The sequence below is a fragment of the Vipera berus genome (genome assembly GCF_964194415.1).
Source record: "Vipera berus genome assembly, chromosome: 6".
NCBI classification, from domain to species: domain Eukaryota; kingdom Metazoa; phylum Chordata; class Lepidosauria; order Squamata; family Viperidae; genus Vipera; species Vipera berus.
In genome coordinates this window covers 83,212,652-83,225,217 of record NC_138208.1, presented here as the reverse complement: position 1 = coordinate 83,225,217, position 12,566 = coordinate 83,212,652, and the positions used below count along the sequence as shown (strand labels likewise).

Sequence of the window (12,566 nt, the reverse complement as noted above, 5' to 3'; positions counted from 1 at the left end):
TATAGTAAGGTTCTTGGCACTGTTTATGTTTTAATCTTATAAGCCAGCTAGAATAATGCATGTGAGATAGTAAGTAAGAAAGTAAATTATTAACTAACTAACTAGGCAAGCAAATTTTCCTGTCAGAGATAAAAAAAAATCTCTCTTCCAGCACAAGAGCTACGCAAGCTTTTTTCTTTTTTCCTAGGATGGGAGAATCAAGATTACTCTCCAGAACATAGTTTAGTACTGTATTAGGACAAAAATGAAAAATAAATGAAAATATAGCAGATATATTGCTATAATTTAAGAGAAGGACAGGCAGAGTCAAGAGAACAATCAGCCTAGAGTTGTTATCCCTTCACAAGTGTTTAAGTCCAACCCCTCTTGAATTTTGTTAACTCTCATTTAGCACCCGTTTAGAGCTGTTATTGATTGGATTCTTGTTTATAGGCATGAATAATAGATCAGCTTCACTAGAATTTAACATGCAGATCTGATTCTTTGCACCTGACAATAGTTAATATAGTTCCTAACCATCTAATTAATTTATGCTCTAAAATTAAAAATCATGAAATCACTTGCAATTTTTGAAGGAGCAGTAGACTTCACATAAGGCATAGGGACCTGATATGGTTGGTCCCGGCACCAAGTATCATATGTTAATGATATTCCTGAAAATTCTTGGCACATCAATCTATCTAAAAGCAATACTGGATGCGTTATATACAAATTGACTTATGGAACTCTTGTCCTCATCTTGATCTGCTTTTAAAATTCAAGGTGGTCTCCAAAGCTATGTGTGCTATTGCTGATGAGGTTCAGATGATCCACACAGAAGGAAAAAAGCTTTCTACAACAGTGTAGGCCTTATTCATGAAACAGTATCCCTTCTGGATTTCAGCCTTTGTTGTTTCCAAATAAATCCCCAACATCTAGATCTGATTTCTACGGAGCTCTTTGCATGCAATGGAACATCTGATATTTTTGTTCCTTTGATTGTCACTTAACATTAGGGAGAATTTGATCAAATTTGATCTTAATGAATAAAGTAAGACCTTCTGGAATGTCTCACCAACAGGCCACTTATTAAAAGCGTCTCAGGGGCAACAACAAAATTTTGGTTAATTTTCTTTTTCATTTCCATGGTGATCAAAAAATCACGTCAGCCTCATGGGCGTGACGTGCCACACAGCTGCCATGGCGTTAATACATTGGAATTGAAAAGCAAACATATTTATACATAGTGTCACACCATGTTAAACAAGGAATTAATTGAATCTGCCAGTTCTATTTAATGGGATGCATTCTTGGCCTTTTCCAAACCTACCAAAATAGCTAAGTGATATTCAGGAAGGCTTTTAAGATATACATTCAAGTGGTATGAATTACCAGATCTCCCTTCTGATGAAAAAAATATATATACAGGGAGACTAGATTTTTAGACTGCAGTCGGGATTGTTACTGGGCGGGAAAAAGGTGGTATATAAATCGAAACAAACAAACAAATAAATAAATAAAACTTCTTAATTGCAAAATGGGCAGCATAGATGTTTAATCATAAAATAAATAAATAATTTCGCAGGCAACACCCATCTGAAGTAGAATAGAACTGTAGGACAAAATTACTCAACCAGGGGTGCAATTTCACCCACAGAATCCTTTTACTAAGATATAGTTTACTATGTTCCATGTGTAAGTACACTTGAAGGAACAGGTAGATTTGAAGAAAGGAACCAGAAAGAGCTTTGACAATTTTGAACTCTGGTGTTGGAGAAAGCTTCTGAGAATACAGGCAGTCCTACACTTATAACCACAACTCAGTCCAACATTTCTGTTGCTTAAGGGAGACAGTTGTTAAGTGAATTTTGTGGCCTTTCTTGCCACAGCTGTTAAGTGAATCACTGCAGTTGTCAAGCTGGTAATACAGCTGTTGAGTGAATTTGACTTCCCTATTGACTTTGCTTGTCGGAAGGTCGCAAAAGGTCATGGTGTGACCCTGGGGCAATGCGACCGTCATAAATACATGCCGGTTGCCAAGAGGTGGAATTTTGATCATGTTGACCGTAGGGATGCTGCAATGGCCATAAGTTTCATAAGTCACTTTTTTTTCAGTGACATTGTAACTTCTAACAGCCACTAAACCAATGGTTGTAAGTCAAGGACTACCTGCACTGTGGATAGTCAAGAAAACAAATCATGGATTATCAAGCAAATCAACCCAGGGTTCTTAACTCAAAGGCTCCAATGATCGGATTCAAATGATCCCACTTTGGGTACGTTATGCAAAGGCCTAACAAGGAGCCTTGGTGGAGCAGTGGGCTAATGCCTCCTTAAGTAACACCAGCTGCCTGCAATTAGTGCAGGTTCGAGTCCCACCAGGCTCAAGGTTGACTCAGCCTTCCATCCTTCCGAGGTAGGTAAAATGAGGACCCAGGTTGTTGGGGGCAATAAGCTGACTTTGTAATAATGCCGCTTGGGGTGTGTGTGAAAGCCCTAATAAGCAGGCATATACATAGAATGAAGGCTATTGCTAAGCACATTGGTTTGTGCTTAAATTGTAAGCCGCCCTGAGTCTTCGGAGAAGGGCAGGATAGAAATGGGATTAAAATAAAATAAATAAAATAAAACTCTCTGGAGACATCTATAATGCCGTGAAAAGTGGAAGGAAAGAGAAGAGGATGATTAGTAGCAAAGTGGATGGCCTCAGTTACAGTGGCGATGGGTGGAAGGTCTGAAAAACCAGATTGGCAATAGTTAGGGAAAATTCATCTATTGCGTATAGTTGCTTAAAATCACCACTGACTTTATATAGAGAAGGTTGGGGCCCAAATTATTTTTTCATCTATCAGAGAACTACAGTAAATAAAATAATGTAATGAAATTCTGGCTAAATGAGTGAAGTTAAGCGAAATAGGAGCTTTTAACTTTCTTCTAAAACCCAGTGAGGTCCATCACTCAGCTGGGGCAGTCTGAATGAATGGGCTTCACCTCCCCACAGTGGGACTCCCCAGCCAAGGGGGCATGATCTGTCCATTTGAGGGAACACCTGCTGCCGGCATCAGGTTCCCTTCGTCCAGTGCGCTCACACAGGGAGGGTCTTCTCAGGGTGCCGGCGGTAAAAGACTGCCGGTGGATAACACCCAGGGGGAGGGCCTTCTCAGTGGGTGTGCCTGCCCTTTGGAACCAGCTGCCCATGGAGCTTAGGACTGCCCCCGACCTTCGCTCATTTCGCCGGGACCTGAAGACCTGGCTCTTTGAGCTTTCCAGCCCAGGCTGAGAGTTTTAATTGGGGTTTTTATATTTCTACTTCAGGGATTGAATTTAATCATTTTAATTGTTTTTTAAATTTTGTATTGATGTTTTAAACACCTTGTAAACTGCCCTGAGTCCTACGGGAAAAGGGCGGTATATAAATCTAATAAAATCTAAATCTAAATCTAAATGACAGAAGACTGATGCTCGTATCTCCAAACCAGGTCACAACACCACTGCCCCAAATCAAAATCTAACGTGTGACTTCCATTGTGGGTTGATCTCCAGAAGTTGGATCAAACCCTTGGTTGCTGTGGAAGCCATGAACTCCCAAGCCACCTCTGATCACAGATCTCTAAGCTTGGGAACTCCACTGCTCCGCCCAGAGTTGATGAGTTTTTGTAGGAGCACTGCTAGACTATAAGTGGGAAGATCAGCAAGCAGTAGTCCCAAAGGTCTATGACAATTCGCCATGGCCAACCTGCAACGGACAACTCGCCATGGGACAATTCATTGTGGGACAAGAGGTACACAAGAAATGGTGGGATAGAGTCATTAAAAGAAAAGATGCAGAAGGAGAGGGACAGAATGGAACGTGAACGGCCAGCATTACAATAATTTTTATTTATTTTGAATATTTAAACCGATTTGTTAAATTGTCCTTTGGCGAGTTGTCCCGTTCCATAGCCCCAACTGATCCCTGTGCCTCAACTTTGCAAAGAGAGTTTTGTATCTATCTAGGGCAGGGCTCCTAAAAAGCTGCAACTTTTTATAACAACAGGACTTTAGTGTGTGTGTGTGTCTGTGTGTGTGTGTGTGTGTGTGTGTGTGTGAGTGTGGAGGGGGGGGGGAAACAGTCTTGCTCCACTAAGAGAGTTTTCTTTTTTCAACCTGCAAAACCCAAACTGGTTTATTTATGGCAGTTCTGCTTTTATTTGGTTACCCTACAAACCTTTTCATTCAGCGTATAGCACAGATGGAACCGCCCCACGGTTCTGCATATTAACCATAAGTTCAGTAAAAAAAAATCGTCATCCTCATCCTCACCATCATCCTATTAAAAAGTAACATTATGGTACGGGCTTGTCATCAGCTCAGGGTTTGTTTTTTTTCTTTTTGGCTTTGAAAACGAATTCATTTGCTTTCAGCGAAGTATCCTGGGCTAACAAAAGACAATTGACGAATTCATCTATTCGTCAATGATATACTGATGCGAACATAATAAAGGACCAAAGACGGCAGTTTTCAGAACAAGAGAGCTTCAGATAGATAGAAAACTGATGTCAGGAGATAACCGGAAATGAATGCAGTTTTATGAAAATCCTAACCAAGATAAATCTGCCTGCTGAAACAGCCCCAATGTCTTCCTTCCCTCCTTCTGTGTTGTTTGTTTTATTTTAAATAGTCCACCTCCTAAAGACAGGACTATGCAACCATCTATAAAAAGCTTAGATAAAAGTGCCCAAATACTCACACCAGCTGTTACGCACGCACACGTGCATACGGACACAGCAATACGGACGGACAGTCCTCCGAAAGCGAAATCTTCCGGAATACATCTTCCTTTTCCAACTTTCAACTTTTGTAAATTCGTGCTTTGTTTTAGCCCATCAATTGAGAGGCATATGTTAGCCTGGATCTATGCACAGAACTCCCATTGAGATTAATGGTGCTTGCACGTGATTGGAAAGTCGTTTTGCAAAAAGGGCAAATTAAACCTCTTCATTAAGTACAGAACCGGTGGGTTGGGAAGGAGATCTTGCTAAATTCTCGTCTCTTCTCTTTCTCTTTCATCAGTTGGAGGGCATTGCAAGCAAGGGATGGCTTGGAGGCCTTGTGAATGCCGTGGATTTCAAATCTCTGCTCCAGTTGCTTGGATTTGACCTCCGCCATGTCTTTCTATTAAAAATGTTCCTACGTGCTGTATTCATACTCCCTCCCTCTTTTGCCAGATATTGCTGCTGAACAGACATCCCTTCTCCTATTACCACTTTACACCCAGGTAGTCCCATTACCACTTTGCACCCAGACAACGATTTGTCCTGCGGCTGTTCAAAATTACAACAGCACGGCAGTGTCCTGGGGCTCACGTGATCACACCTTTTGCAACAAGCAAAGTCAACGAGGAAGCCAGTTTCACTTAACAAATGCGTGACTAACTTGGCAACTGCAGTGATTCGCTTAACAGCAGTGGCAAAAAAAGCCGTAAAATGAGGCAAAATTCGGCTAACAGCTGCCTTGCTTAGCAATGAAAATTTTGGGACTCAATTGTGGTCGTATGTCGAGGACTACCTATATTACATACTGGCTGCTTCCAGATGACAACACTGATCTAGTGACCGAGGAACCCACTACCACAGGGCAAATATCTCCGTGCATCAGCAATGAATGAATGATATAGAATACAGAATAAGGGAGTTGGAAGGGACCTTGTAGATCATGTAGTCCAGGGGTCCCCAATCCCAGGTCCACGGACCAGTAAAGGGCTGCGGCATTCCAGCAACTGGTCCACACAAAGAAGGAAAGCCCCATTTGCGAGATGAAGGCAGCATACAAAACCACACACTCAAGTCCGCGGAAAAACCTCTCTCCACGGAACTGGTCCCTGGTGCCCAAAAGGTTGGGGACCTCTGCTGTAAGGCAGTTGGGAGAAGGGGAGGAACTTTAGTTTGAAAGCAGCTGGTAAGGAGTAGGTCCTTGTCTTTAACACAACAATCGTCTACGTGTCTTTGCTCTTTAGACTCTGAGAACTTCTGCATCTTGCATCTTTTTTCCCTTCTGTCCTCACCTAACCAGTGAATCTGTCCCTCTGTGTGCTTATAAAGGTAAGGTCAAAGTGTCCCTATGGATTTTACTCAGTGGTGGGATAGGTTAGTAGAGAGACTTTGAGTCTCTATGCCTGTGGGTTGGGGAAACACAAGGTGAAACAGCTATTCCCACAGTGGTGTAAACCCAGTGGTGGGATTCAGCCGGTTCGCACCAGTTTGGGAGAACTGGTAGCTAATTTTTTGTTGCCCAGGCCCAGAATTTCTCTTCCGGAAGCAGCATCCACACAGAGAACCAGTTGTTCATGTATTTGAATCCCACCACTGATTTTACTCCACTAGTCATTGCCGACTGTAGGAGGTGGTGCTCATCTGTATTTGATCTAGCGCTGTCCTATAGAGCAGGGGTCCCCAACTCCCGGTCCATGGACCTCTACCGGGCCGCAGCATGCCAGCAACCAGTCTGCACAAACAAGCAAAGCCCCATCCATGAGATGCAGGCAGCACACAACACCACACACTCTCCGGTCCCTGGGAAAAACTCTCCACGGAACCGGTCCCTGGTGCCCAAAAGGTTGGGCACCTCTGCTGTAAGGCAGGGGTCCCCAACCCCCATTCCGTGGACTGGCACCGGTCCATGGCATGCCAGCAACCGGTTCACACAAAGAAGCAAATCCCCATGTGTGGGATGTAGGCAGCAGACAACACCACGCCCCCTCCGGTCCCTGGGAAAAACTCTCCACGGAACCGGTCCCTGGTGCCCAAAAGGTTGGGGACCTCTGATCTAGTCCAACCCTCTGCTCAAGCAGGAGACTTGAAGATGCTTGCTTGGTTTGCTTCATCAGCCAGGACCAGGACACTCCGCCCACCTTGTGGTCCACCCAATATACAGACTGAATGAGGATGGTCAGCCTCTGATAGCGCATCATTGCTACCCCGTGCCAGCTCATGTTCGGTCCACATCACCACCTGCAGAAAAACAACTGACTCGACTTACTGCAGCCTGTCTTGTAGCTGAAGCCAGGTGGAAGGAGGAATCCTTGCTGGGCTGCTGCTGCTAAGGTTCGCTGGTCCGGCGGGAATACGGGGATCATTAGAGGCGGTAGTTGACCTTGGACCTGCTGGACAGAAGGTGATAAACATCAAAACAAAGATTACATCTTCTGCTTAAGAGTAGCCTTAGGACTAAAGACTGCAATTGTCAGCTATCCTTCCAGGGGTTCATTGCTGTCTTCACCGTTCGTAACGTTTTATTAGATTATAGGATAACATGCAAAAACAGAAAGCAAATAATAGGACAGAGTGGGGAGGGGAAAGGGAAAGGAAAATGAGGAGGAGGTGGGGAAAAGGAAACGCTCTGACTTCCGACTTCCTCTCTTGCTCTTCAGAATAGAGCCTTAAAACATCGAACCTCAACTTTTTACTTTTCCTTAATAGTATAAACTAGCCATTTCTGTAACAACAAATCAATCTAATCCGTAAAACCCAAAATCAAAGTTTCATATTTTTTGTTCTTTCCACCTCAAGCACAAAGTCCAGAAGCGGTCTCCAAGTAGAAACCAATGTGCTTAGATATTTTTTTTTTTCTTTCATCAAAAGAATCGATTTCGCCGTCTCTGCCAACTCCATCAACTTCTGTAGCCATTCATGAAATCCCGTGTAGACAAAGGCACAGATTTCCCCTAGAGATATTTCTTTCCCTGGGGCGGCCAAGGACTTGAAGGGTTTCATACACTTCATCTATTTACCATGGGCAACCTGTACAAATGGTCTTTGATACAGTAGAGATATAATAGCCCAATGAGACTTGGGAAGCATATTTTTTTTGCAGCTGTCTTAGTCAACAAAAAACTCTAAAGCAGTGATGGCGAACTTTTTAGAGACCAAGTGCCCAAACTGCAACCCAAACCCCACTTATGTATCATCGGGTGCCGGGTGGGCGTGGCCAATTGGGTGGGCGTGGCCAAGGGTGGGCGTGGTCAATTGGGTGGGCGTGGCCAACTGGGTGGGCGTGGCTGTGATGGTAACGGCAGACTGGGTGGGACTAAAAAGTTCAATCAATCAATTCCAACTTTGCAAGATCTTTTTTTTCCCCATGAGAAGTTCAAATTGATTGATTGATTGAGCCTCTTTTTTTTTGCACACGGCAGCCAAGGCCTAAAGCAAAAAGGTTTTATAAAACCCAGCTGAAGGTCTAGAACTAGGGTGACGCCGCGTGTGCCCACAGAGAAGGCTCTGAGTACCACCAGTGGCACGCGTGCCATAGGTTCCCTACCACGGCTCTAGAGAGTGGCCTAACTGTGGGATCCTTGGTGGTCTGTGAGCTTGGTTGTTCCTTTTGCAGACGTTTCATTATCCAACTAGGTAACGTCATCAGTGCTAGACAGGAGCGGGGTCTTCTCCCTTCTAGCACTGCAAGAAAACGACCAAGCTCAGAGAGCACTGAGCTACAAATAAATATACTCTTCTATTTTGGGCTCATCTTAGACTGGATTACAATTATAGCACAGGTAATCGGAAATTGGAAAACATATTACAGTATTTGATTTTTGGAACCAGTGCTTTTTTTGTAAAAGAAAAAGGTGCCGGAACTCACACATGTCATACAACCCACCTTGCCTACCCTACAAGGTTCCATCCAAAAAAGGTGCCGGAACTCCGTTCTGAGCGTTCTATGACAAAAAAAGCCCTGTTTGGAACAATCTGAGTTTGGAAGTACCCCCACTTCTGTGGACCACAGAAAGAACAATAGCACCACATAGGTCTATTTTGAATGTATTTGGATCCCTAATAAGCATTTTCCCCTTCCTGATTCCCTCCCTCATCCAGTTCTATTTTTAGAGTCAGACACATTTTAAAAATAGTGTTACGGAATTATGTTGTTTGAGCAGATCTGTAATAATGACAGGTTATTGGGGTTTTAAGAATTCAATCTCACTTGACCAAAACATTTCAGCACCTGCAGATAGTGGCTATCATGTTCCAAGAGCTCTGTTCGTAGTATATAGCCTTCCTATGAAAAATTGAACTGGATTTACCCAGAGGGACATGTATAAAGAAAGAAAACTTAATGACCCTGGAATAATCCTGTTACTGCCTTAATCTGCTACCTTCCCCTCCCCTTTTTAAATGACAAAGACGTTTCTTTCACCTTGGAAGGTGAATTGAATTTTTGCATTGTATTCTTTGGCAAAGAACCAGGGAGAAGGAAGGAAGGAAGGAAGGAAGGAAGGAAGGAAGGAAGGAAGGAAGGAAGGAAGGAAGGAAGGAAGGAAGGAAGGAAGGAGGGAGGGAGAAATGGAGAAGGAGAAGAGTTTCATGTATGAAAATGACTTTGCCAAGCAAAAAAGCTACAAAACAGAACTCAAAACACTAATAGAGAGACAGATGGTCCCACTGAAGTCTTTGCTGCCAAAAAAAAAAAATTATACACAAAAAAAAAGAAAGGAAAAAAACACACACACACACAGAGTGATGTTATTGAAGCTGGCTGGAAAGTTCTCTGATGGCTGCAAACACTCCCGTCCCATTTTAAGTGTTAACCGTGCCTCCAGGGCTAATATAAACTAAAGCAACAAAGACACACACTCTAGTAGTTGCCGACACACAATCATGCACACACTCAGACATAGCCCTACAAGTCTGCACTTGATTACAAGAGGCTTCTGGATAAACCAGCCAATGTGTTGTACTAATGCATTCCTGACTGGGAAAGGAGCCATTAGGAAAACATTATTTTTTTTTTTAAAAAAAGAAGTTATTGTCACATTTTTATACTGTTCTTTACTTTTTGAATAAGTAAATGGAGAGCTTAACACAAGAGAGGAGAGGAGAGGGGAAAAAAGAGAAAAGCGTCAAATGGCAAAAGAAAGCTACATCTTCAAGGTAAGTGTAGCAGAAAGTTGGTGAATAATTTACATGGAAACCAAAATGTCTGAGACAATCTAATTTTATTTACAAGCTAAGTAGAGCAAGGAAAATCTTTAATACCAACGTTCTATTTCATTTCAAAAGGAGATCGTGGCTCAGATAATGTCATTATTATCAAAAGGTAGCATAACAATGAACTAGGAATCATACGCGTATATTTATTTTTGAGGGTGGAGGGAACTTTGAGCAAGGTTTGTTTGCCTAGACTTGTTGCTAGGCTACACATGGGAAAACATTTCAAAAACAGACCCTCTTCCTCCACTTTCTTCTAGCTTGGTTTACAGTGGTACCCACAATGACATCCTGGATCTCAGGAAATCCAGCATCAAGGGTTAAAATCCCACTAACAAATTCTGTATCTAAACGCCAAAAAAAAAAAAGAAAAAAAAAAGGGCAGAGCCGTACCCACCATCTTGAAGATTTTGACACTTCCTTGCAGACGCCCCTGCTTGCCATTCTGTAAGATTGCTGCCAACGACTTAAATCTGTTTATTTTTCTTATTATCGGGATATGAATTGTTCTAATTCCACGATTGCAGTTTTAAGACTGCAGTTCTCTTTCATTGCTTATTTTGATACCTGTAAAAACCTCTAAAACTCAAATACTTTGGCCACCTAATGAGGAGGAAGGACTCACTGGAGAAGAGCCTAATGCTGGGAAAGATTGAGGGCAATAGAAGAAGGGGACGACAGAGAATGAGGTGGCTGGATGGAGTCACTGAAGCAGTAGGCGTGAGCCTAGATGGACTCCAGAAGATGGTAGAGGACAGGAAGGCCTGGAGGAACGTTGTCCATGGGGTCACGAGGGGTCGGACGCGACTTCACAACTAACAACAACAACAAAAAACCATCTAGGCCCAGTGAGCACTGGGACGAGAGAACCACTGAACAATTAAGCAAGCAAACAAACCAAATGACGGAGCCTCGATTTAGAGATCTGCAGACGACTAAACATTTCTAATCAGGGCAAGTTGCAGAAACAGCCATATGTCCTCTTGTAGTACATCCAACGGTTTTATATGCAGAAATATAGCGCCTCCAGATCTGAGACTCCCCCCCCCCCTTCTTCTCAAGCTAAGTTTCTGGAAGACAGCTGTGTTACATTATATGGCAACCTATAAGTCTAGAGCCGCTTACTTGATGGGCAAGGGGTTTAAGCTACCCTAGAAACAATCAGGAGAATTAGTCAAAGAATTTAACAACTCAGCAACTGAACAGAACATAATTGGGAAGGAAGGGGCCAAGCCACGCTAGACCTCTTTAAGGAAGAGAGAGAGAGAGAGAGAGAGAAGGGCTTAAAACTGGGCTTTTCAACCAGTGGTATGGGTACCACCTGTGGTATATTGGCACCTGGCAGGTGGTACGCGACCATCCTAGAAAAGGGGTAGCAGGGGAAGGGAATGAGCTGAACCGGTGGCAGCACCGCACAAGCCTGAGCGAGAGACGGCTGGAGCTGCAGGGCTGTCAGGGCTCAGCGGAAGCGCCAGGATCAGCGCTTCTCGGGGCTGTCAGGGCTCAGCGGAAGCGCCAGGATCAATGCCAGGCTCCAGCTGGAGCTCGACGCTGATCCTGGCGCTTCTGCTGAGCCCAGAAGAAGCGCCGATCAGATGGAATGTTGCAGCATCTCCAGGATCTTGTGACTTACATTCAGATGCTTGGCAACCGATTCATATTTATGATGGTCACAGTGTCCCAGGGTCATGTGAAGTGACCAAAACCTGCTGCAACCACCCAGCAGAGGGGGGGGGGAATAAAAACCAAACACCCCACCCCACCCCCTCTGCCCATCCTCAACAGAAATGCTCACAACAATGAAAACCTCGGACAGGAGGAAGAGCGCCGCCGGGCGGGCAAGGTGTCTTTTTCAGTGCCATTGTAATTTCGAACAGTCACAAAGCGAACTGTTGTAAGTCAAGGACTACCTGTACTTCATCACTTCCCCCCCCCCTTTTGGGGGGGGTCATCAAGTTTTTGACACCTTGCTAGGTGACTGGTGGTACTCGGATGTTGCCATATCCTAAGAGCGGTACAATGGGTGAAAAGGTTGAAAAGCCCTGGCTTAAAAAATACAGATAGCCTTTGATTTGCGGCCACAATTGAGTCCAACATTTGTGTTGCTAAGCCAGAGAGTCGTTAAGCGAATTTTGCCCCATTTTACAATCTTTCTTGCCACAGTTGTTAAGTGAATCACTGCAGTGGTTGGCAACATGGTTGTTAAGTAAATCTGGCTTCCCCATTGATTTATTTTCTTGTCAAAAGGTTGCAAAAGGTGACCAAGTGATATTGCAACCGTCATAAATATGAGTCAGTTGCCAAGCGTCTGAATTTTGATCATGTGGCCATGGGGAAGCTGCAAAGGTCACAAATGTGAAAAATGGTCACGTGTCATTTTTTTCAGTGTCACTGTAACTTTGAACGGACACTAAACAAATGGTTGCAAGTCAAGGACTATATTTGCCCCAAAATGCTGAGCACCAAAGAATGGAGGCCTTTGAACTATGGTGCTGGAAAAGACTCCTGCGAGTCCATTGGACTGCAAGGCGATCAAACCAGTCAGTCCTAGAGGAGATCAACCCTGACTGCTTTTTAGAAGGCCAGATCTTGATCCTTTGGCCACCTAATGAGAAGGAAGGACTC

General features: G+C 43.7%; 1 protein-coding gene across 2 annotated transcripts in view; it reads right to left on the bottom strand.

Annotated features, from left to right (window-relative positions):
• SOX5 (SRY-box transcription factor 5) overlaps positions 1-12,566 on the bottom strand; it is a gene marked incomplete at its 5' end in the record, with an annotated part of 509,776 nt that overhangs the window by 168,681 nt on the left and 328,529 nt on the right. Inside the window, one exon of one of the 2 annotated variants that reach the window (XM_081330567.1) lies at positions 6,997-7,120. In XM_081330567.1, the coding sequence (XP_081186693.1) occupies positions 6,997-7,120 (124 nt within the window). The remainder of the gene's footprint in view (positions 1-6,996; positions 7,121-12,566) is intronic. The other variant, XM_081330566.1, reaches the window with a different exon arrangement.